At 34.2% G+C, this 23,873-nt stretch overlaps 1 protein-coding gene across 4 annotated transcripts; it reads left to right on the top strand.

The window, feature by feature from the left end:
* The first annotated feature begins 229 nt into the window (after positions 1-229).
* On the top strand, positions 230-23,829 carry LOC145616253 (protein PLASTID TRANSCRIPTIONALLY ACTIVE 14-like). 4 transcript variants are annotated; one of them, XR_014107614.1, is made up of 15 exons: positions 230-398; positions 510-662; positions 753-890; positions 2,250-2,375; positions 2,617-2,745; positions 4,789-4,878; positions 4,990-5,140; positions 7,483-7,592; positions 10,656-10,727; positions 11,639-11,744; positions 11,835-12,032; positions 13,612-13,654; positions 16,987-17,088; positions 17,194-17,335; positions 23,415-23,829. XR_014107614.1 is itself a non-coding variant. In XM_081670949.1 (14 exons), exons 1-13 carry the CDS (start codon positions 342-344, stop codon positions 17,063-17,065), a joined length of 1,452 nt encoding a protein of 483 aa, XP_081527075.1. In that variant the 5' UTR covers positions 230-341; the 3' UTR covers positions 17,066-17,088; positions 17,194-22,835. The 4 variants fall into 4 exon arrangements, 1 of the variants encoding a protein (XP_081527075.1); XR_014107613.1 differs by lacking the exon at positions 23,415-23,829 and adding an exon at positions 22,926-23,328; XR_014107612.1 differs by lacking the exon at positions 23,415-23,829 and adding an exon at positions 22,977-23,328.
* Positions 23,830-23,873: the final 44 nt, after the last annotated feature.

A 23,873-nucleotide genomic window follows, 5' to 3' on the forward strand; every position in this document is an offset into this window, starting at 1 on the left:
AAAAATAATCTTATACTAATCATAAAATTTAGGTTGCTACATATTTAATCATGAATTTTAATGTATACTAATATTAGCAAAATAAACAAGTATTTTTTTTTTTAATAATGTAAAACCGCCAATATATTAAAGTTTATTTTATTATAATTTTTTATTTATAAACAATGACTCGGGCATCGCCCGGGCTAAAAACTAGTTTAATTTATAAATAAGATAATCCAACGTGGCTATGTGAGAAACAGCAAAGTTACTCACCGTGAGTACCCTGGGCGTACTTCCCGGTAACTAAGGATAACGTTCTCCGTAGTTGCTGCATCCCCAAAAACTCACTTTACATTTCCATGGCTTCCGGCATTTTTCTTCACTACTCACCTCACTGCTTTCTCTCTCATTTAAAGGTCGACTTCTTTCTCACATTGATATACAATCATCCCAATATCCAACATATTGATGCCCATTGTTAATTTGGTTTCTATCTCACACAATTTAGTTTTGTAAATTGAATGCAGCTTTGCAGTTTCAACAATGGCTTCCCACATGCAAGAAAACCATATTCTGTATTTAGTAGTCAAGAAAACATACATCGACCCATCAAAGCTTTGGTTGAGACTTCTTCATTTCCACTGTTTCAGGAACCCCAAATTGACAAAACTCCTTCTGAGGTAATTTCTCTTACTTTTTGGTTTTATCTGAATTTCTAATTGCTCTAGTTCTTCTTGTTGAATAATGAATTTCTTTTTGTTCTGTTTTAGATGAATTTAGCAGACCCAGATTTCTATAAGATTGGATATGTTAGAAGTTTTAGAGCTTATGGTGTTGAATTTCGAGAAGGGCCTGATGGGTTTGGTGTCTTTGCTTCTAAAGATATCGAGCCGCTTCGTCGTGCTCGGGTGAGACACTTCATATTTCTTCTCTTGATTTCAGCTGTTCATGATGCCATTTGTGTTTTATTTGTTTGAGAATTAGTGTTTTGCTGCAACTTTGTACTCCTGTTTGAAAATTTGGTTACTTTGTAAATTTGTGAATCTTTTGCTACCCTTGTTTGATCCTTGTCACTCAGTTTGAATGGTTTGTTGTAGGAATTATTATCTCAATCTAATTCCTCCGTCCACTTCAATTAGCAACATTTGACTAGGGGTCCTATTTAAGGAATTGGCTTGAATACCAGAGTTACAATTGATATGAGAATGTTCATAGTACATATGAAGTCTTGGCCAATTATTTTGGGACGTCATAAAATAGAAATGTAGTTTGTGAAATTGGGACGTCATATCATTTTAGAAAGCAGCTATTTTTGAATTTAGTTTGTGACTATTTGTGCTATTCTATTAAAAATGGAAGTACAATAAGTTGTTGCTGTTAACAAGTTTGGATTAATTCACATAGTGACATCAGGCAATGGTGGTTAGGTGGGTTAGGGGGGTTTTGGGGAGGTGGGTGGGAGGTTTATGGGGTGGTGATGTTGGTTTCTAAGGTGGCAGTGGCTATGATGGCTTAGGTGGTGCCGTGGTGGGGCTTGGTGGTGGTTTGATGTTAATTAAGGGGTGGGTTAGTAATTTAGATAAGGGTAAGTTAGTAATTAGGTTTTAATGAATGTTGGCCACAAATTATCCTATGAGGTCACTATGTGAATCAATCCAAAGTAGAGGGTCACTTTATACAAGAAAAGTTTTGCCTTACTACCATATAGAATATTAAAAAGTTGAAGGTTACCATATAGAATTTCCCTTAACTTTTTTTGGTAAACATTACTTTCTCTTTTTCCCCCAAAAGTTGATTTGATTATTGTATGGAAAGTTTGGAGAGATAAGTTGGTTAAGAGAAAAGGTTGATTGGATATGATAGTATTAAAAGGTGGGTTGGTGAACGAAAATGGTGGGTGGGTGTAAGAAAAAGATGTATAACTTATGGGAGAGTGAGTGGAAACTCGAAAGGTGTAAGTATTGTGAAGTGAGTCAAACTTTCTGGTCGGAGTATATAAGTTGATATTTTGAAAATATATAAAGTCGAATCACAAATATGGTTAAGGGTGAATTGTGTGTTAGGCCAAATGGTGAAATTATCAAAGAACGGAGGAATTATCTGCTTTGAATTAATATTTTCCTCTCTTAATACATATTTAGACAACGAATCTATTTATTTTCTCATCTTGCATTGTTGAATTGAAAAAGTAATTTACTTATAATTTTGGCACATATACTTATGTGATGTTGATAATTTTACACTTGTCATTCTACACGATAATCTAGATGATCATGGAGATTCCTCTGGAACTGATGTTAACAATTAGCAAAAGGCTCCCATGGATGTTCTTTCCAGATATTGTGCCAGTTGGTCATCCCATATTTGATATTATCAACTCAACTGATCCGAAGGTATTTTTACTAAATGAAGCTACTTGTTATTCTATGTTTTGTTAAAAAAGTAAAAAGTCTTAAAGCTATAAACATGTTGACCCCCTAATAGGGGACATATTTAATTTTATATTGGCCCTTTTGGGAGAGCTCAAGTATTTAACTTTGAGTCGTCATTTACTTATTATGTGACCATAGATTTATTATCTGACTTTTTTCCTGAAACATGTTAATTATTTGTGCGGATGGATTGTGCTGACAGACAGACTGGGACTTGAGGTTGGCTTGCCTTCTTTTGCATGCTTTTGATCAAGATGATAACTTCTGGCAATTGTATGGTGACTTCTTGCCAAGCCCTGACGATTGCACTAGCTTCCTTCTAGCAACAGAGGTATAACTGTGTTCTGAAGATGAGAAATATTAATTTGACTGATTTCTCATTCTTTTCAGTGTCTTTATTATTAAATTCTTGTCTCATTAGTGTAGACGGTAGAGAATTAAAATTTAAGCTCATCTATCTTGTGAGTATCTCATGGAATGATCAGTGCCAAATCCATCTAATTCGTGGGTTGACAAATGACAAAATACTAATAAGGATTTAACTATGCTGGTTGGTTTTTTTTATTTACAAGGTTATGTGATGATTCATTGTCACAATCTAGCGATATGAAGTAAGCATGCAAAGGCTTGGAGAAAAAATTCATCATGCAACACTTTGATGCATTAGGCCATTAACTATTGCTGTCTATACATTGGTGTTTGATTGTGCGGGACTCAACCCTCACGCACACTCAACTGCAATAACACAGTAACACACACACACGAACAGAGCAAATATAGCAGCTAGTAGTGGATAGTTGACTGATTGAAAGATGAAACCTGGGTAACTTGAGGTTACCAATCTCCAGGGAGTATCTTGAGGATACAAATCTCAAATACAAGTCTAATCACATGCCAAAAACATACTCCCCCTCTATCTATCCCTTATTTTATATACAAACAAGGACTGCAAAATTTACTAGCTGTCATTAATTAATGTTTTGTCATTCACAAACACTGCTGTGCTAAGGTTCCACTACTCGATGTTGTTCCTTCCTTCAGCTCTTAATTTCTTTTGTCTGCTTGTGCCAACTCCTCACTCCCTAAGCTTGCTGCTGCTGTGATTGGTGGTGTGGTTGGCTTGACTGCTTTGCCCCTTCTCTTTTGATGATAGGTGGCTTTGCTGGCTCAATTTCCTGGTCCATTATATTGATCTAATAGAAATACAAACAGCTTCTTCTGTTGAGATAAAAGCGGTGCCAAATCCTTATGTAAAGCATCCCTAAGATCTTTCCGCTATATTTCACGTCTGTTAGTGACCCTTCTAGGGATTAGTGGGTAGATTTGTGGTGACACAAATGGGGACGTTCAAAAAATTTAAATTGAACTAATACTTATCATTTTTGTTGGAATGATCACTTATTAAAACTAGTGCCCTTCCAAATCTACTTTCCTTTGAGAGTTAAAGTAATGTTTTAATTGCCATTTGGCTTTATTCTGTAAAATTTGAATTAATATTCAAAGTCCATTTTCCTCGATAAATCATTCACGGAAGCATTTATCATTCTATTCACTTCAATATGATTATGGTCTCTTCTTAAACTAAATTTAGGTCTTTCAAAGTTTCATGCTCTATTACTTTTGGTTATTATACGGTGAGTAATCACATATCTATTTGTTGATAAGAAGCATTATGGCTAAATTGATTGAAATAAAGTGACCTGCCTTCTTATGGATCATACCTCTGTGTCCAAAGTTTCTAACACAATTCTTATTGGACAAATGAGATTAATCTGGACTTGTTTCAAATCCAAAATCCATCACCATCTCTAGTGGTGATCTTTTAAACATTTTGATACTGTAATTGTTGCTCTGAGTTTGTATTTATCTCTGCATGCAGTTAAGTGTTAGAATTTTAATCTTAGTAGTTATAGTTTCGTTTTTCCAGTCTAACAAATGTTTCTTTATCTGCCTTTCCTAATTTACATTACTGCATCATTTCTCAATTTTAATACTGTGCTTTATATGACTACTACTATTTAAAAAAAAGAAATTGCTACTCTCTCTACTTTGCTAGTGTTTGATATGTACAGTAATTAGTTTCCTTGGCATCAAGCAAATTTTGCACGAAAGTTTAGTCTCTTGTCAATTGTAAGGTTGGACTAAGTAGTTTAAATAAGGCAATTGTTTTTGATTTTGTGTTCTGGCCTATATTAGGCTCAGTATTTGACTTGCATAGCCTTACAGTCTTACACTGCTGCTTTGTAGAAGCAAATTTCAACCACTTTTCCGACTCTTGACTTGATAAATGTATTTGCCAATTATTGAACCTGTATAGGTATCAAATTATACCTGTGATGAATCACCACAACTTGTTTACCTTTTCCTGTCATAGGAGGATCTTTTGGAGTTGCAGGACCAAAGTTTGGAGCTAACAATGAGGGACCAACAACATCGTTGCCTAGAGTTCTGGGAAAAGAACTGGGTACTTAGATTCTTCTGTTTTCCCCTTTCTTTTATATTTTATCACTGTTGTTGTAGCCCTTTATGATTGTTGCCCTAATTCAGGATGCATCTTTTGTTTTATTTTGCACAGCACTCTGCTGCACCTCTCAAGATAAAACGTTTGGCACGTGATCCTAAGACATTCATGTGGGCTGTTGGTATTGCTCAAACACGTTGCATAAACTTGCAGTTAAGGATTGGTGCCCTAATTCAGGATGCAAATATGTTGATTCCTTATGCTGGTAAGTTAAAGACGTTACTGCTGTTGTCCTCCATTCAGTGCTTTAAACTGGTGCTTTGAAGTCCTTAAATTATACTATCTCTGTTCTTTTATGTAAGTGCGGTATGTCAGTATGTGTTAAAGGAAGTTTGCCAGAATAGGAAATAAGCGAAGTGTAAGCAATAATAAAGAATAGGAGTAGTGATAAACTCATAGACCACTACCAGCCTGGTCCATGTAATTGACATACTAATTGACATACTTTCTGTATAAAGTCATTCACTCCCTCCGTTCTCATATAATTGACATACTTTCTGTATAAAGTCATCCCTATATAGCCAACACACTTCTCTTTCTTTCCATACATGACATGAACCACTCATTTTTTTTCTCATCTCACTTTAATTGACAGTTGGACACACTTTCATCCTAATAAAAGACTTACTCCCTCCATCCTTTGTAATTGACACACTTTCCTTATCCAGTCGTCTTTATATAGTTACACACTTCACTCTCTTTCCATATATGACATGGACCCACTCTTTATTATTTCTCTCACCTCACTTTGGACTCACTATCCATTAACTATAATAAAAAAAATACCCACTAACTATTATAAAATCTACTTCACTACCAACTATCACACATCAAGTAAGAAGTTGATTAAATTTACCTTAAACTATCCTGCCTACTGTGTCAACTGAATGGGGATGGGCATGAGGGTGTATTAAATAATGACTTTTTAAAGCCACATATCATAAAAACTGCCCATTCCGTCCGAAGCAACACCTTCCAACTCTTAACTCCTTAAAATATACCCCTTCCTCTTCTCAGTAACCAACGAAAAGTATTAAATTTAAAGTCTTCATTTTAAAGTCTGAAGAAATCCATTTTCCATCTTTGGCTTTAATAGGTGTGAGGTTGGCCTTGAAAATTTTCTGTAAGTTTTTGCTGCTGCGTTATTTAAACCATACTTATCTATATTATAAACTCAACTAGTCTAAATTGCAACTATTAGCTCTTATATTTGAAAGCCTTAGATAATTTACCGGAAAAATGACTTGGAAGCAAGCAATGAGCTGCTCATGCACAACTTAAATCTTTTAGGCTCTTTGCTTACATTCAATAGACTTTGTCTGCCGTGCAAGATTGCACAAGCATGGGGGAATTTAACTTTCTGCACCAATGAAAGGCCTTCTTTAAAATCCATAATGCTCAATTTCATATCGTTGTTATACAAAGTGAAGCCGGGAGAATGTTTATTCATTTTGTTCACTTCTTGGGGATGGGTGTTCGTGCATCAGCTAGCTGGCAATCATGTTGTGTATGGGGATAGTTCTCTTCTGTTCTTTCGATATAAATTGATCTGCTGTAACATGACTATTATAATTGATGGCAGGCACTCGTATAACTTAGTCCTGTTATGCATTTACAAATATCCTTCATAATCCTTAGCTTATTTTGGGCAAGAAATTCTTATTTTTATATGCTTCCCTGGGTTATTGACTCTTTTTAGTCCAATCCCTCTCCGTGGGATTTAGAGGCTTTCCTTTAATTTGAGCCAATGAGCCAAAATTGCAGAATACTTTTCAGAACTCAGGCTCCTCAGAACTTAACGTTTGCAGCAACAACATAGTTCTCCTTGTTTATTGTCTGCTCCTTTAGCATCTTTTCTGCTTACCCTCCAAGCCAAATAGCCAAATTTTCTCACGGTATTTCAAAACTTAGGCTTCTCAGGGCTTCAAAAACATTTGCAGTGACATCTCTCTCCTTATCTATTAATCTTTATCTGTTAGTATTTTTTCTGTCTCTGAAGATTGCTGAGCACCATTACTATGCGTTGGCTAAAGGATAGGATTCTCATGTAGTTGCCAACATATTTTTCTCTTGCTTCTCCCTACATTACCCCTCTTTGGTCAAATTACTTGCTGTAGGTATCAATAGGCCTCTATAGTTGCTAACCTATGGAAAAAAAAATAATATTAAAAAAAAAAAAATAGTCCCTGAAAGGTCCTTGTAGGTTTGGCACACAAATAAAGTATTTTAATATGTAAGAGTAGAGGTAGGCTTTATGGTAGATATCGTTAATAATACAATAAAAAATTATGTTGAGAAACAATATAAGAAACATAACGCTGTGTTATAAGACCCAAATCACATGTGAGAATTGAAGTTGGTTTGCTAGATAAAGAAACAAGGCTTCTATTCGTGGAAATACAGAATTAGTATCTACGACTGTTATTTTGTGGATGGACTAAGGTTTTTTTTTTTTTTTTTTCCTTAATTTACTTTGGTTTGTTAATTGACTATTATGCTTGCCTAGTTTGTATTATAAAATTGAGAGAGTATGCTTATTTATTGCAGATATGTTGAACCACTCATTTCAGCCTAATTGTTTTTTTCATTGGCGTTTTAAAGACCGAATGCTCGAGGTTATGATAAATCCAGGAAGAAAAATAATGAAAGGGGAGGAGGTAAGTCTTTTTTTTTTTTTTTAATTATTTTTTTTTTTTTTAAAGGGATTCCCTTATGCAGTTTCAAAATTGTCTTATAGACTAACTTAAGCAACGATTGTAACACACAGTAAGGCAAAAAGATGGAAGCTTGTTAATTACTAAAACAACAATTACAAGGGGTTGAATAAATTAAGACCATCACTCTCTATGGTACCTTTAGGCTACTAATCTCACCAAGAGTTCTCTCACAATTTTCTACACAAAACTACTGTTCTATTACACCTTCTTTATATACTCAAGCTCCTTAAGCTCCTTACACAAGGTTTACCCTAACTCTTAATTACTTTTGTCCTCTACTCCTGTCACTGCATTCTCAGAATGAGGTTTCAGGTTGCTACCCTCTCCCAAAGGGAATTCTTAATAACTTTTGTCATGGAGTGCTGTTGTGTTCCCTACTGCTTGATTCTTGTCCCCCACTTTTGCCCTGTTCCTGCTAACGTACACCTTCAAGGGTGGCTCATGAGTGGCGGGAACTGAGTCTATAACAAATTGCTCTCACTGACTTAATAATGTTACTGTATCAACAGGTTTTGAACTTGGTTGCAAAATATTTAAGTGGAGCGTTATTTTAAAAAAAAATATGCAGTAGCAAATAGTGTAAATAGGCTTGTTCAATAGCATTAGATAATAAAAAGGTTCCCATTTCATGTTTTGTTTTAATGTCTGTTTAAATTGAACAACATTGGCTTTATCTCCATTAATCAAAACAATCTTTTTATTGTTTTTTGACTAATAGAAATGTGACTGTATGTGTCAAGATTTTTACAGACCCTAGAATCCTACATCAGCTAGATGCCTAGATCAACTGCTAATGGTGACGGTGGGTTTTTTTGGTCAGTGAATAGTGAAATCTTATCTTGCTGTGCATTATGAGTATTCGTCGAAGTATTAATTTAAGAATTTTTTGACGTTTAGCACACACACACACACACACACAAAAGGAAAAAAAAGGAACAGAAAATTGTTTTTTACCACAAAAACTTCTAAAACTTTTATTTTACTACCAAAATAAATTCTAAAAATTGTTTTTTACCACCTACCGTCAAGATAACCGTTAAATTTAGCAGTTTAAAAACACATTCTTCGATTTTCGTGTGCAAAACATGGTCTTCATAGGTTTAGGAGGGCATTTTGGCTGTAATTTGAGGTCAGAATTGACAAAAATGATAAAAATGTCTCGTTTTGCGTGTTTCACACAAATCCAAGAATTTTAAAACACGCAAAACGAGGCATTTTCGATCATTTTTTTGTCAATTCTACTTCAAATTGGAATCAAAGGGACAATATGTCCCCAAAACCCCTAAAGACCATGTGTTTGACATGAAAATCGAAGAATTTAAAAAATTCCGTTAGGTATTTGACGGCAGGTTGTAAAAAACAATTTTTAATTTTTTATTTGGTGGCAAAATAAATGTTTTAGAAGTTTTGGTGGTAACAAACAATTTTTTGATTTTTTTTTGGTGGTAAAAGTAAAAAAATCCTTAATTTAAAGGTGGTTGTGCTTGCATCAAGTTTGGGAATCCTAGTGTTTTGCACGCTTTTGCTGCTCACATCTCTCCTTTGATCGGCTCATTACAATACTGGCCGCCCAAAGTTCTCAATTCTTCTCCTTAGACAACAATGATCTCCAATCCAACTCTTCAAAAGGCTGTTTTTGCCTTGAATCATCCTCTTTGCTTCCTCTTTAGCCATCAAAGCTTCATTTCTCCTTCTCATTGCTTCTAAATTCGTTGCTTATTTGTCAAAGTGCTTCGAAATCCCTTCTCTAGACCTAACCCCGTAAAGCATGGGATACACAAAAATGCATAAAAATAGAGTAATTAGTGAACTAAGATATTGATTTCTCACATTACCAAGGCTCAAAACCACTCTAAAATCATGTTAATAACAAGCTATCACATACCCATGTCAGTCTGACGTACTTGAGGTCTTGAGGTAAAAATGGAGAGTCCGAGTAACATAGGTTGAAGGGTTGAAAAATGGCAGTTGAAAGATAGGGCACTAAGGGTTGGAAAAATAAAGTTGGGCCTAAAGTTATAATTCTTAGGGCTTATTTGTTTGTCTTTCATTCTTAAAAGAAAAAGAGACTTACGTGAACAAGCCCAATCAATCTCATTAACCCAGTATATTGACTTATCTATTTAACTGTTTTTTTGAGGGAAAATTGGGTAGGCATTTTATCATTAGTTAGATTCCCAAAGTTTGTGCTACAACACATATCCAATCCTGCAACTAATTTTGTGCTACAACATGTATCCAATCCTGTAACTAGTTCTGTTTTTTGACAAATGCAACTAGTTGAGGTACTGTGCTGCCTACCCTTGAGCATCAGAATTTAAAAAGACGTCAAAAGACTTGGATAGGGTGCTATTATCATCATCATCATCATCATCATTATATATCAACCACCTCAGAAAATAAAAAACCTTGAACACTTTTGCAGAAGCCGCATCTCCCTCAAGCTATACTTTCGACTCACCAAACGACTAGCTACCTGAAGGCTTGACATTGCTGAAGCCCTTAAATTCTATGTTTGTGCATTGAGTGCTTGACCTTTCATTTTATTATATGATGTACAATTGTACTAATGAAAAGTTGATTGACTAGCTTAAAAATTCTAAACTAGATTTATAATATGATTAGCTTTGTATTCATTGAATTATGAGTCTTGCTATTACTCAATTTTTTGTTTCAAACTTATGATCTAGTGTGTGTGTGCGCTATTAAGTTTATTTGTTTTTTTATTATTTTTTTTCTTTTATAATATCCAGTAAACTTAAAGGCTTGCACTAGATTTTGGAGTAACAAAATGACTTAATTTTTAGCTTTGAAAATATTTATCTAAGCTTTATCTATCAGTATTTGATGATTGCAACTGTAATGCTCACATGTGTGAACTAACCAATCCTAATTTTCTTTTGTCTACTCTATTGTGCCAAGAAACCTGTAATTATATTTTTGTGTTTATAAGTAATATTTTTACAAAAGTTTGATAATATTTTGCTTTGCTGATTGCTATAGATGACTGTGAACTACATGAGTGGACAGCAGAACCATATGTATATGCAAAGATTCGGATTCTCCTCAGCTGTGGTAATTTCTGGAATCTGTACTTTTCCATTGGATAGATTTATTGTTATTTTTGCTGTTGTAGACTTCCCTCATCTGTGACCTATCTTTTTTACTGCAATTAATTGCGGATGGACATTTTCTTTTGTTCCCCCACCTGTGCTACTTCTTATTTTATGCGATTAATTGTGGCTGGACATTTTTTTATTCCCCCCCTGTGCTATTCCTTATTTACTGATTAATTGTGGCTGGACATTTTTTTTTTATCACCCCACCTGTGCTATTCCTTATTTTTTGATTAATTTTGGTTGGACATGTTTTTTTTTAATTCCCCCACCTGTTCTATTCCTTATTTATTGATTAATTATAGCTGGACATTTGTTCCCCCCAACCTGTGCTATTCCTTATCTTTTGTGATTAATTGTGGCTGGACCTTTTTCTTGTATTTTTTAATTTTTAATTTTTATTTTTTATTATTATTTTTTTTTTTATGCAATAGGCATTGCACAATAACATTCAAATAACAAGTGCTGTAAATAAATAGATGATTTATTTTATGTTACTTATCAGTGTCACCTCCAATACTTTGAAGTCAGGATCTTTGTGAGACTAAATATACTAAGTTATTGCCTTAAAAGTATTGGGAATTGAGAGATTTGGTATAATTTGGTTTAAAATTTTTTTACTACGTGTTTTAAAAAAAAAATCCAATTTCACAGTGTGACAATCACAATCTGGCTCACGACTACCGTATTCTCAATACCATGACCACAAGGGCGGTGCAACCGTATCTTCAGATCATGCTTGTAAAATGCAGTTCCTCAAATTGGCTTTGTAAAGAAAAATGAATTCTGCTTGCATTTATTGTTGAAAAGTTATTCTCTGACCACATTTTACATCTTAATGTGGCCTTACTGCTGTTTTATCCTTTTCAGAATCCTTGGGATGCCATATGTTTCTCTGGTGATTCCCGTATACATTTGGATACATTCTTGTCTGTCTTCAACATTACTGGGCTTCAAGAAGAATATTATTTTAATAGTAAGTTCTGGGGATTTTCGTATGGAAGATTGTACTTTGCATATTTCACCACTTTTGTGATATGAGTACTGTCCTTTCTATTACATGTAGGTCAGTTATCCAAAGAAGGAGACAGTTTTGTTGATGGAGCAGTCATAGCTGCAGCAAGAACGTTGCCCACTTGGTCTGATGGTGATGTGCCTATGATTCCTAGCACAGAAAGAAAGGCAGCAAAGGAATTGCAGGAACAATGCCAAAATTTTCTTGCCAAGTATCCTACAACAGCTAAGCAAGATCAAAAAATTTTAGGTAATTGTTTTGGGCAGTTATCTCTTAATTTCTGCATATATGGTGTATAAAACTTCCTGATTATGGAAAAAAAGAAAGCAGCGAAGGAGATTAGGTAATAGGAGCAATGGTCTTCACTACTGTGATGGTTGAAATACTGGATTCCCTGTAATGAATCTTGCCCCTTATACTGAAGTGGTGTTGGGTGTTTTTTTTTTGTTTTTTTTTTTTTTTTTCATTTTGTTAAAATTAATTTTTCAGTTTTTTTTTTTTTTTTTTTTTATTTAAAACACAGTATGAAGCAGTTTTCAAACTTATAAAATATATGTGAGTGAACTCTCTGATGTTTCATTATTAAAATATCGGTGTGCATCCTGCTTCGTTTCATCTTTATGTTCTATATTTAGAATGTTTATGTTCTATATGTTGTTTAGAATAGGTGTAGATGTATGATTCTGTTGAATCTTTCCCTCTGATACCAAGTGGTAGGTCTTATTATTTAAATTATCCTACTTTATTATTTGGGTCAGGTGAAAAAGGGAGGCCTTTGTGTCATAATCATGTAAAAATAAAAGCAAGGGTGGAAATATGTACAAATTGTCGGTTATTTGTTGGAACTACAGTTTCACTATCTTCTTTGTCACAAATCATATAAGCTGATTTCAAATGAAGATGAAGGTTGGATTCAAAAGATTTCCATCAATAGGTCATAAGCTAAACTTTAAATTTAAATGAGCAATGTATGAGTATTTTGTTTGAAGTTGAGCTGCTGCTAAAACTGCACACGGTCGTGGAGGTGTAACATCTAGCAAATGTCCAAAAGCTTAAATTACATGTTTCTTTGTATCTATTTGTTGAAATGATTTGAACCATTCATTTGTAATCTAAAAGGGCCTATGTTCGAAGTAGCCATTTTATAAGCATGATAAAGTTATTTAAAAAACTTTTGCAGTTATTAATTAATAATGATATTTTCTTTATGTTTGTGAGCATATTTATAAATATATATACCCCCCCCCCCCACCCCAAAAAAAAAAAAGGGTATTGGAAAGTGAGCAATTTCTGTAAATTGACTGATTGTTGAAGATTATGCATCGGTTATGTTCAAACATATATCTGAGTGTCTTCCATTATCAAAAAAGGGGGAGTAAGCCTGACTAACTAATTAGCTCAGTTTGCACTTCCTCATTTGTCAACTAAGTTTCTCTGTTAAATAGATACCCTAACTGAAATGTAGGAAATCATTTTGCCAAAACAATTGGATACCTATTAATTGCTTAGTTTAATTTATAATAAACATTCTGTGTTCTTTTCAAAAAAAAAAAACATTCTGTGTTGTTTTCTGTAGTTAGCCATTGGATAAATGCAAAATCTTACATATGCCTTCACTGATAAGTTTTCCTTCCTATAATGTTCCTATTCACAATAATTATCCTCCTAGACAAGAAATTACACAAAAAGGGGGTAAGATGGCAGTGCTATATTAATGATTTATTGACGCAAGGTTGTTCATTTGATAATTTGGATTATATCTTGGATTGTACAACTGATGTATTGTTAATTCTTTGGGTTTATCTAACTTTTTATTTACAAACAACAGATACAACATTGGATGCGCGAAGAACGCTGGAAGCTGCAATCAAGTATGTTATATTTTTAAGGTGTTCTTAAAAGCTTTAAGATTTCTTGTAGCTTGGGGAAGCTTTCACATACTACTTATGCTTGATTATTTTAATGAGCTTCTTTCATGTGTTGATCTTCAAATTGCTTTTGAGACTCGTAGTTGGAGTTCTCACCGAGATCCACATATCTGAACTACCTGACACTCAAATCCCTACTCATACCTAGGAAATGTGCACTAGTCTAGAATTGTAGTAAACCCTGAATGGATTGGAACCGGAATCCCCAAATATCTTAGATTGGGTTATAAAATTATTTGGATGTATTGCCTCTCCGGTTTAGTCCAATTTTAGAACAATTACCCAGAGATCTAGATTTTTTTTTCTTAAAAAGTAAAATTGATTCATAAATAAAAGTTATACGACATCCATAAAGAGATTTATATATGACAATTACATGATAGTTGAATCTAAGAAAAACATCCTGCAGCATAGCTACGATCGTTGTTGCAAATCGTACATTCTTCATACCTTCTTTTATATCGTTGTGATGTACTCGTTAGATTGTAATCGAAAGATTAGCCACTTTTTAGATCTAACAAAAAAGCAAATTTTCCCTCAAAGAGAGAAGAACTCGGTATTTCGAAGGAGCAAAATCCTCCTAAAGAAGCAGAAAAACTATGTCTTTTAAGGGAGAAATGCTCCTCTTAGAAGAGGAAGAGTTATTCTAAATCAAACAAAGATTGGGGCTTTTCATCAATTTTGCCCCTCCAAAGTTTAAAAATGGAGGCTAGGGTTTTAGAGAAAGAAGAGAAAGACTAGGGTTTTTTGAAAGAATTGTTATATTAATCTAGAGAATTATTATTTTTGAGTTCTTACAATAAAAAAAAAAAAAGTTTCAAAAACAAAAATTACTCGGTGGTTACTTGGCCAAGGTTACTTACTCGCTTAGGGGTTACTAGGTCATTGGTTACTTACTCGGTCGGGGGGGTTTCGGTCGGTTAGGGGTTACTCAGTCATATGTTATTCAATCGGTCATGGGTTACTTGTTTCGTATTTGGTGTGTGTCAGCCGGCAAATGGGTCATTCGGGTCGGGTCGGGTCACTTTCGGGTCGGGTAACATTCGGGTCGGGTTGATTCGGGTTAACTTCGGGTCAGATATCTGGTCGAGTCTGGGTCAGGTCAATTTTCGGGTCGGGTATGTTAGGTCGGGTCAATTTTGGGTCAAGTATAAATCTGGTCGGGTCATGTTCGGGTTGTTTCATTTGTAGATCAAGCTCAAATCAATAATTTTATAGAGAGTATATTTCAGTTTATGAGCTTAGCTACGGTTGAAAATGAACAATTTCAGTTATTTTTGGCACGAGACATTATTTCTGGTATTAGGTCTTGGTCAATAGGGGGTCTATCCGGGTCAATTTCGGGTATCGGGTCTATTCGGGTCAAACACTTTGGGTTAATTTCGTGTCGGGTCAACTTTGGGTTGAGTCAGTTTGGGTGTTGGGTCAGGATCGGGTTAACTCCATTTTCGGGTTGGGTATGGGTCGGGTCAATTTCAAGTTTTGGGTCATTTTTCGGTCAATGTTTTTGGGTCAGTTTCCGGGTTGGGTCAACGGGTTAGGGTCAGGGTTGCCAAGTCAAGTCTAGCCGGACACAGAAAACGCACTGTAAAATAAATGATTCAAAATAATTGCTTAATAATTCAAAGAGGGTGACTTATGTATTCTCACATATGAATAGAAAATTGAAGATTAATACTGCCATATTCCAATGCTATGTAGCCTTCATCCTTTCTTCATTTTCTTTGCTGTTTAGAGAAGCTATCAGAGTATGAAATAAAAAAAATAAATTCCGAATTTCCCTAAAGCTCTTCAGTTTTAAGTAAATTGGTAGATATAAATATAAAGTATGAAGTAGGAAGTAGGTAAAATGGGGAGGAGGTTGCACAAGTATAACCTATGGCGTTTGAATCATGTATTTCACCAGAAAACCCATTTGAAAAATTAAAAGCCTAAAAATCCAAAACTCGTTAGAAATAGGGTTTGTACTTTGTAGCAATCGATTTCTAGAGTTTTATGATGAAAATGAGGAAGAAATTCATTGATCATGTGTGGCGTTTTTTAGGAGAGAGAAAATAGATTAATTTGATGGCAGTTAAACATTGGAAGAAAGAGAGAGGTAATGGTTAAAATCGGGGTGGTTCAATCTAGAGCATCCACAATGGTCGACAAGAGGTCCTTGCTTGCAATTTCTAATAGTTAGAGCTAATAGCTAGCCAATGTGAAGCTGCAAGGGGTGTAGTTTTGATGAAACTACATAGCTCTACAAAGCTATGTAGTTCACTACAGCTAAAGCTACAAGGGGTGGTTCAATTTATTGAAGTCTTTTTTTTTTTTTTTTTTTCCCCTTCTCTGATTGAATAAAAATTGTAGCATGCCATTGTGGAGATTTTAGCTTAAATAATGAAGTTTGAGAATATTGATGTGGCATCCCGAAGCTACAAGGAGTGTTGAAATAATAAAATAGAGATGAGAGAAGGGAAAGAATAATAAAAGTTGTATTCAATCCATTTAAAAATTGTACTACATTGCAACATATATATAGTGCAAAATATAACTAAAAATAAGGACATAATCCCATGGTCATTGATCATGCTAACATTAACCCCCACTAAACTAACCCACTACTATTATGACTCCACTAACATTAGGAGTTAACTAACCACTAACAATTTGAAGCACATATTCCAACAAGGAGAATTTTCTAGCCATTATGGATGCTCTTACTGTAGAAGTGAAAATTAAGATATTTGGGAAATGGGTCAGAACTCCCAATATGTTTGACCTGCCATTTGATTTATAAAAAGAAGTATAAAAAATGGGTTTCTCTTATGGACTGGAAAACTTTTATTGAACTTGGAATCTTACTTTTCGGGAACAGATTTCTTCGTGCCAATCCAATCTGTTCCATTTCAGAATATTAAAAATTTTGGGTTTAGGTCCAGTTTTTGGTCGAAGTCTATTTTTTCACACTCCTACACATAGGAGTAATAGCTGTGTTCAAATAACATACTTAGAGATGACGAATTATAACCATGGCCACTCACTTTTCTCACGTTACACATAACATCATCTTAATATACAACTTAGCCTTGTGGTTTGTAGTAATTAGGAATTCATCTTACAATGTTATATTTAAGTGCTACAAGAAAGGGCAATGTTGTTGACAAAATTTGATTTAAGATGTTAGGTTCCAATGGCGAAGACTTTAAACAACTAAGTTATTTGACATCATCTTGTATTATTCGTGACAATATCTTGTGTATATCCTACTGACCTAATCTTGTACATTGTAGGTACCGATTGCATCGAAAATTGTTTTTAGAGAAGGTCATTGATGCTTTGGAAATTTATCAAGACAAAATTTTGTTTTAAGTTGCCAATTTGTTAGAATTTAGGTAAGAGCTTTTTAATTGGTGCTAACTTATATAGTCTGAAGTATCAGCTACAAATGGCTAAGTACTAACCTGTTTTTTTTTTTTTTTTTTTTTTTTGCGTTTAAGGTACTCTAGTTATTCGATTGGGCACTCTCCACGTTTGGACAACCAAGTGGCTACTTTTGAGATGAATAGCGGTGATCGTTATTTTCCCTTATTGATCAGGCAAAAGCTCTTGCTACTCTCAAATGAGGTTGAAAAGGAAAGGGTAAGACTGCTGAATTTTCATGTAATGTTATGTTTTTTTTTGGAATAGTACAAGGTAGTTTATGGATAAGACATTAAATTTTCTCTATTACATAAATTCTGAAGTAATTGATTAATAAGTCATGCTTTGTTCGATGCTTCATGCACATCAATCTTTGAGTAGAAATAATATCAGCAGTGAAAAAGCCTTTAGTGCTAAATGTAGGAGACTTTGGTTATATATGAAAGGATGTACAATTGTATGTTTTAATCCTAGGAAATTGGAAAAATAAAATAATAATGTACTTCGTATAAAAAAATTCTCCCTACTTTAAGTATTGTAGTGCCTTGGCTACTTGGAGTTCTATTGAATGAGTTTTTTTTTTTGCTCCAAGAGGTATAAACTAACATTGCCCATATTTCTGGACAAGGGAACTGTGGAATTTCATTCCCCACTCTACTATCTCGTGTTTTTTTGACTTAAAATTTAAGCTATATTTCATTTACATATCTGACAAGGGAAATGTGGAATTTCATCCCCCTTTCTTATACCACGTATATTTTTTGACTTAAATTTAAGCTCATATTTCATTTATCAAGCTCTTGGTTAGTTTCTAATGTCATTGCTCACTACATTAATCCGGCAATTTTTTTAGCTTTGGAATAATCACTCACAAAAACCTCCCCTTATTTGCTTCTACCCATTTCCCTTGTCATTTCCATCCGAGGTGGAGTAGGTCGTTGAATCTACTACCCTAATCAAATTAGATATTTATAATCTAAACTACCCTAATACAAGTATAGGGGTACGTATAGGGTCGAACCACTAAGGAAGCACACTAGTCAATCATCAAATTCACTAATGCGTGATAAATTTTTTTAATAAAAAAATTGAAAAGGATAACTATAAATAGAAACTAGAAATAAATTTTCTATATTTCGATAAAAGTAATCGAAAATATTTGATTAGGAGAAACTAAAAATTCTCCTGCCTAGAATGTCCATAAAAAAATTCGTATGAAATCGAGTAAGATTAATAAAAATTTAATATCAATAATTTAATAATGAATACTAATTTCGAGTTATATCCCTGTTTATTTTTCATGTGTTGGATTCAATTTCGATGTACGTGATAAATCACATTCAAAATTTGAAAAACTTTTATTTATTTCTTTGCAAAGTGAAATGATCCCAATAAATGAATTTGTTTAAAAGATCTACAATTTAAGGCATTTTTTTTTATTCAATGTTATAAAAACTAAAAAGTAAAGTAACAGATATTCTAAAAAAGAATATGAGTAAATGAGAGAATATTTTTGTTGGTTTTATTGATTAAGGACACTAAAACAATAAAGAAAGAAAGATAAAAAGGATAAAACCAAAGGTAAATGACGCTAGGGGTACGGGGGTGTCAAACACGATTAAACAAAGGTGACCAACGATGATTATCATAAAGAACACGCCAAAGAATATTAAATTCTGCCTAAACAACTCACTCTCATGCAATTGTCTAAGCAAATCAATGAATGAAGTCTCGGCCTAATTGAGATCACTTTCATGCATCCAATTAGTCACTAATCAAATCGAGAGATTAAGAGCTCACAATACATAAAACTCATACTTCAAAAATTCATTTTCATGCAATCATTAAAGTAAGATGATCTTATCCTAATTCAAATCATTCTCATGCATCTAAATTAGGAAACATCAAACAATGTGCTACTAATATTCTCAAGCCATCAAAATCATACATTCATCAATTTATAGCATGTACTCAATTAAATCATCATCAACCATCAATATTAATTCATGTTTTTCACCCCCTTCCCCTAGCTAAGAACTTAGCCTAGGGAAGGGAGATTAAACATCATAACAAACCTAAACATGGATTCAAAAGGAACAAAAGTAAGCATGATTAAGAACATATGAAAACAATTTAGAGATAGATGAAAATAAGCAACAACAAAGAAATTAAATCAAACTAAAAGAAAGGAATAGAGATTACTAAAGAGGAACTTGATTAAAGATGAAAACTTCGAGCTATTGCCTTTGATTGAAATTAACTTGATCAAAAGTTGAATACTATGAAGAAAATTGAACCATAATCTACTCTCTCTCTAAAATTCTTTAATCTAACCCTAAGAGAGAGAAGCTCTCCTCAAACTAATTAAGAAAATAGAATCATAGATGACAGTTTAATTACCCCAAAAATGGGTATTTATACTAACTTAAGAAAATAGGAAATAAATAAATAAAGAGAAAAGAAAAAAGAAAAGGAAAAGGAAAATAAAAAGGAGTTAAGAAAAGAAAATGAAATATAATAAATCCAAATTCCACTAAAACGCATCAGACCCCATCTCCTTTGAATTTCAGCTGCTCTTATTCTTCATCATCACGCATCACCGCCGCATCACCGCCGCATCACATCATCAATGGCTATCATCGAGTATCATCTTCGATCTTCAATCTCAACCTTCAATCTTATTAATTATACTGTGCGAAGCTCGTGAAACGGTTCGATCGAACCGAGGGTAGGTCTGGTCGAACTATGGGTTGGTTCGGTCAAACCATGGGTGTGTTCGAACACACCTCTTCAAATGAGAAAACTTCGAACAATTCTGACTGTTTTTGCACTTTTTCTTCGACCAAACTTCTCAATAGTTTGCCCGAACCCAAATGAACTTGCAATTACTCTGATTTGGGGGCTTTATTGAGGTTTGAAAGTGGTTGCTCGATTTGGGAATTGATGAAGAGTGGTGGCCGGAATTCGCACTGATGCTGCTGTAATTGTTGCGTGGTGAGAACAGGGGGTTGTGGGGTTGTTGCTGGCTGTAGAAGGTGGAGAATGGTGCGCGGTGGTCGCGTTGTATGGTGGTGTTTGCGGAGCTGTGAGTTGCGGGGTGTGTGAGGTGGTTAATTGGAGGTGGATAGGAGCTTGTTGCGAGTGGCTGGGGATGCGTGGTTGCTGTTGATAATTTGGGGTGATTTTGGTTGCAGGTTGGTGGTGGAGTGCGTGGGTTTTGGCTGGGGGAAGAGATGGTGTAGCAGGGAGCAGGGGAATATCAGGGGAAATATGGTTATGGTTTGGTGCGGTGGAGGATAAGTGAGGTGTGGTGAAGGTTTAGGGGCAGCAGCTTTGGGGAAGCAAGCAAAGAGTTTGATGAACTTTATTAACTCGGGTCCTAAACTTCCAATGCGAACCATTTGTCCTTAAAATTCGTGCTTCTACCATATAAAATAAAGTAAAGTAAATACTAAAACAAATAATAAAATCAAAAGAAATTAAATAAAATAAAGAAAACAAACTAGAAACTAAAAGGAAACAAAAACTTTTGCATGCCCCCGGTTTACAATAATTTTATTATACATCGAATATTTTGCAAAAAGTGACCCTTTTTTCTTATAAAAGTGACCCTTTTGTTTTTTTACAAAAATGACCCCGTATTTCACAAAATGACCCTTTTTTTCACAAAAGTGACCCCCTTTTTTTTCCACAAAAGTAACCCATATTTTACTAAAACGCACTAATGTCCGCCAACGTCCCCGCCATATCCATTGGTGGCGGGTTGCATCCCTGTCATTGCATTTACATTAGCAACACAGTAATTGCAGTACAAAACTAGCTTCATCAAAATGAATATAACACATTACCTTGCCACATTTTAAATGATTTCACAAATTTGCAGATAGTAAACTATTTAACTATCAATTTCATGTGAAATACCAAATATTTATGAAATCAACTACGAGTATAACCTAGAAACAATTGTACATCAAAACTGCCATGACTTGCACAAAATGAACACATAAAGCTTATATGATCCACAAAAGTTACCCTTTATTCTAATAAAAGTTACCCTTTTATGCACAAAAGTTACCCTTTTAAAATCACAAAAGTTACCCATTATATCTTCACTCATAAAACATTACTCTAATATTTACAGAAGTTACCCAGAATCTCGAAAAAGTTACCCATAATCTCGAAAAAGTTACTCATAATCTAACAAAAGCTGACACAAAACATAGAAATATCAACAAAATAAACAAAAAAAGATAAAATAAAAAAAATAAACACAAATGATAAAATAAAAAAAAAGTTACATCACAAATTCAGAAAATTATACTTCGTATAATTTCGATTTCTTTGTTTGAAAAGTAGGAGGAGCAATTATCTTCTCCAAAAAAAAAAAAAAAAAAAAAAAAAAAAAAAAAAAAAAAAAAAAAAAAAAACTTACCATTATAATTAGAAGCTGAGAAAAAAAAAACCCATAAAGTAATTAAGACAGTAAACTTGAAAATCGAAGGGATTTAATAAGTGGAAGGCAAAAAAAACTTGAATCACCAAAAAAGAATGGAAGAGAAAGTCTGAGTAAATGAAGAAGAGAGAGAAAAAAAAGGAGGAGAGAGAAGTTCTAGTATCTGAAAGTGGGAAATGAGGAGGAAGGAGCGAGAAATATGAGTATGACTTGGGTGGGTGAGTAAAACCTTCATTTTGTTTCCGCCGCCATTCAGTAAAATACTATACACCGGGTTTTTTAAAATATCTGTGAAAAGGAAATAATAAAAGGAGAAAAGCGAGAATATTATTATTAACTAGAACCAAGACTAAAAACATTAGAGAATAAGAAACATAAATAAATTACGAAATTAAACTAAAACTATTAAAAACTACAAAATACTCAAATAGAAATATAAAAGACGAGAATAAGCAAATGATAGAAATAAAGGATAAAATGAGTTAAATTATTGGAAAATAAGCCGGAAAACGACTCTATAAACACCCCTAAAAGTGACATAAAAGTAACTTATCAAACCCCTTTAGACCTTCCTATTGATTTCCTTTCCTGTTGTAATCTTTTGGCAGCAGCGTTCATGCTTTTTTGTCAGATGTTACATATTTAGCAGTTATCGACAGTATCACAGGTGACTAGGTGAGGTTGGTGATTAGTCTGGTTAGTTTGTGGCGAATTCACTTTGCAGGCTCAGTGGTGATCGCTAAGAGAGATTCTTGCCATAGAAAGCTTCTCCCAATGGGTGAACAAATTTCATTGTTTATTAAGATCATTAATGAAAATCTCTGATTTTGGATTCTAGGGCACTGGATACCACATTAAAAACAGACAAGTCAGTGTTCAGGGTATTTAATTCAATTTGAAGGAAGGGAAACAAACTTGAAAAAAACTGAGAGGATGACTTCATGGAATTATGGGGACATTTTGTGAACCCCCCACCCCCTCTCCCCAAACCCCCAATTTCCCTTGTAAAGACATTTTATAATGCCAATCTAACTCGGGTGTCTAGGGGTAGAAGTCCTATTCCAGCATGAACTTGGTTTATGTTTTTCTACTAATTTATGTTGTATTCTCGTCCCACTCTAGCCAAACAAGGAAAAACAAAAAACCATTGTAAAGAATCAAGCTCTTGAAGATTGCTCTTTCCTGTAATCGATTATTAAACTTAAACATCACGATTTTGTGATTGTTGATTGAAATATATACGGAGTACTTTGTAGTTTACTGTGATCTTGTGATTGTCGACTGAAGATATACTTTTGTATTGACAAATGCTGCGTATGTTGGTAAATGCTTTTGTTCTGCTCTTTTATGACCAAGGCATCAATAACATTCCCATACTTTGCATTGCTGCTACTTCTTGCTGGGAAGACGCCTTCGTTCATCAAGCTGCCTAGTTAAGCCAAATTATGTTCATATAGAGCTACTCAAAGCATTGGCCCTGAGGTAGCTCAAATGTATAACGAATGTTCAATGCTCGGTTTTTAAGATCCTCTTGTTAAAGATTCACATATTTTAAGAAATTGTACTGAAAAAGTTTGTACCAAATGGAAGTATTGCATACATCCAATTGAACAATGTCTAATTGCATACTTAAATCTTAGGGTATCAATTGTAAAACATTCCTTTGTGTGACTGAAGGTGCACTTCATTGATAACACTTTAATCGTATTATATTTAATCGTCTTGGGGCTGTTATATTCCCCTGCTTCCCCTAGTTTACACTCAGTGCCCATCTTCTCTTTCTTCTAACTATTCATCTACGTCTTGCTTCTCTTCAAGTCTAACATTGATTTACGTATGTTACAGTTGTGTACATGGTGGATGAGGTAGAGCTGTCAAATTGGTTGGTGGTGTTATATTGTAGTGATTTAAAGTTATATCAACTCAATCAGTTTGCTCGTCGTCTAGGATCAGTTCAGGTTGGACTGAATCAATTTTCGACTGCTTCAGGGTGAGGCTGAAGGAATGTTGATTTGTTAGTGTGGCGGGGGTTGATTTTCAGGCAAAATTTAATTTTATAAAAGAATTTCTCAAACCCGATTTTAGCCTTTAATAGCCTGTTTAGTTAAGTAGTTTAGTTTCATTATGCAATGGGTAACACTAACACATCAAGTTATCGACACTTTGAAGTGTATATCACTTTAATTAGGGATCTTGATCTAACAGGGACAGTCTTGTACTTGTTCTTTTGACAAATATTGAAGAAAAGAGGAGGAACCATTTTTCTGTATGATACGTATATACCACATTACCAGATGTACGTTT

Source organism: Chenopodium album, chromosome 26 (assembly GCF_948465745.1).
Source record: "Chenopodium album chromosome 26, dcCheAlbu1.1, whole genome shotgun sequence".
In the NCBI taxonomy this organism is placed as follows: Eukaryota; Viridiplantae; Streptophyta; class Magnoliopsida; order Caryophyllales; family Amaranthaceae; genus Chenopodium; species Chenopodium album.

Excerpts from the sequence above, each read along its gene's own strand:
- LOC145616253 (XM_081670949.1), top strand. The coding sequence starts at position 342 with ATGGCTTCCGGCATTTTTCTTCACTACTCACCTCACTGCTTTCTCTCT. Across the intron at positions 5,141-7,482 it reads TATGTTGATTCCTTATGCTG|ATATGTTGAACCACTCATTT; the intron begins GTAAGTTAAAGA and ends TATTTATTGCAG. Across the intron at positions 10,728-11,638 it reads TCGGATTCTCCTCAGCTGTG|AATCCTTGGGATGCCATATG; the intron begins GTAATTTCTGGA and ends TATCCTTTTCAG.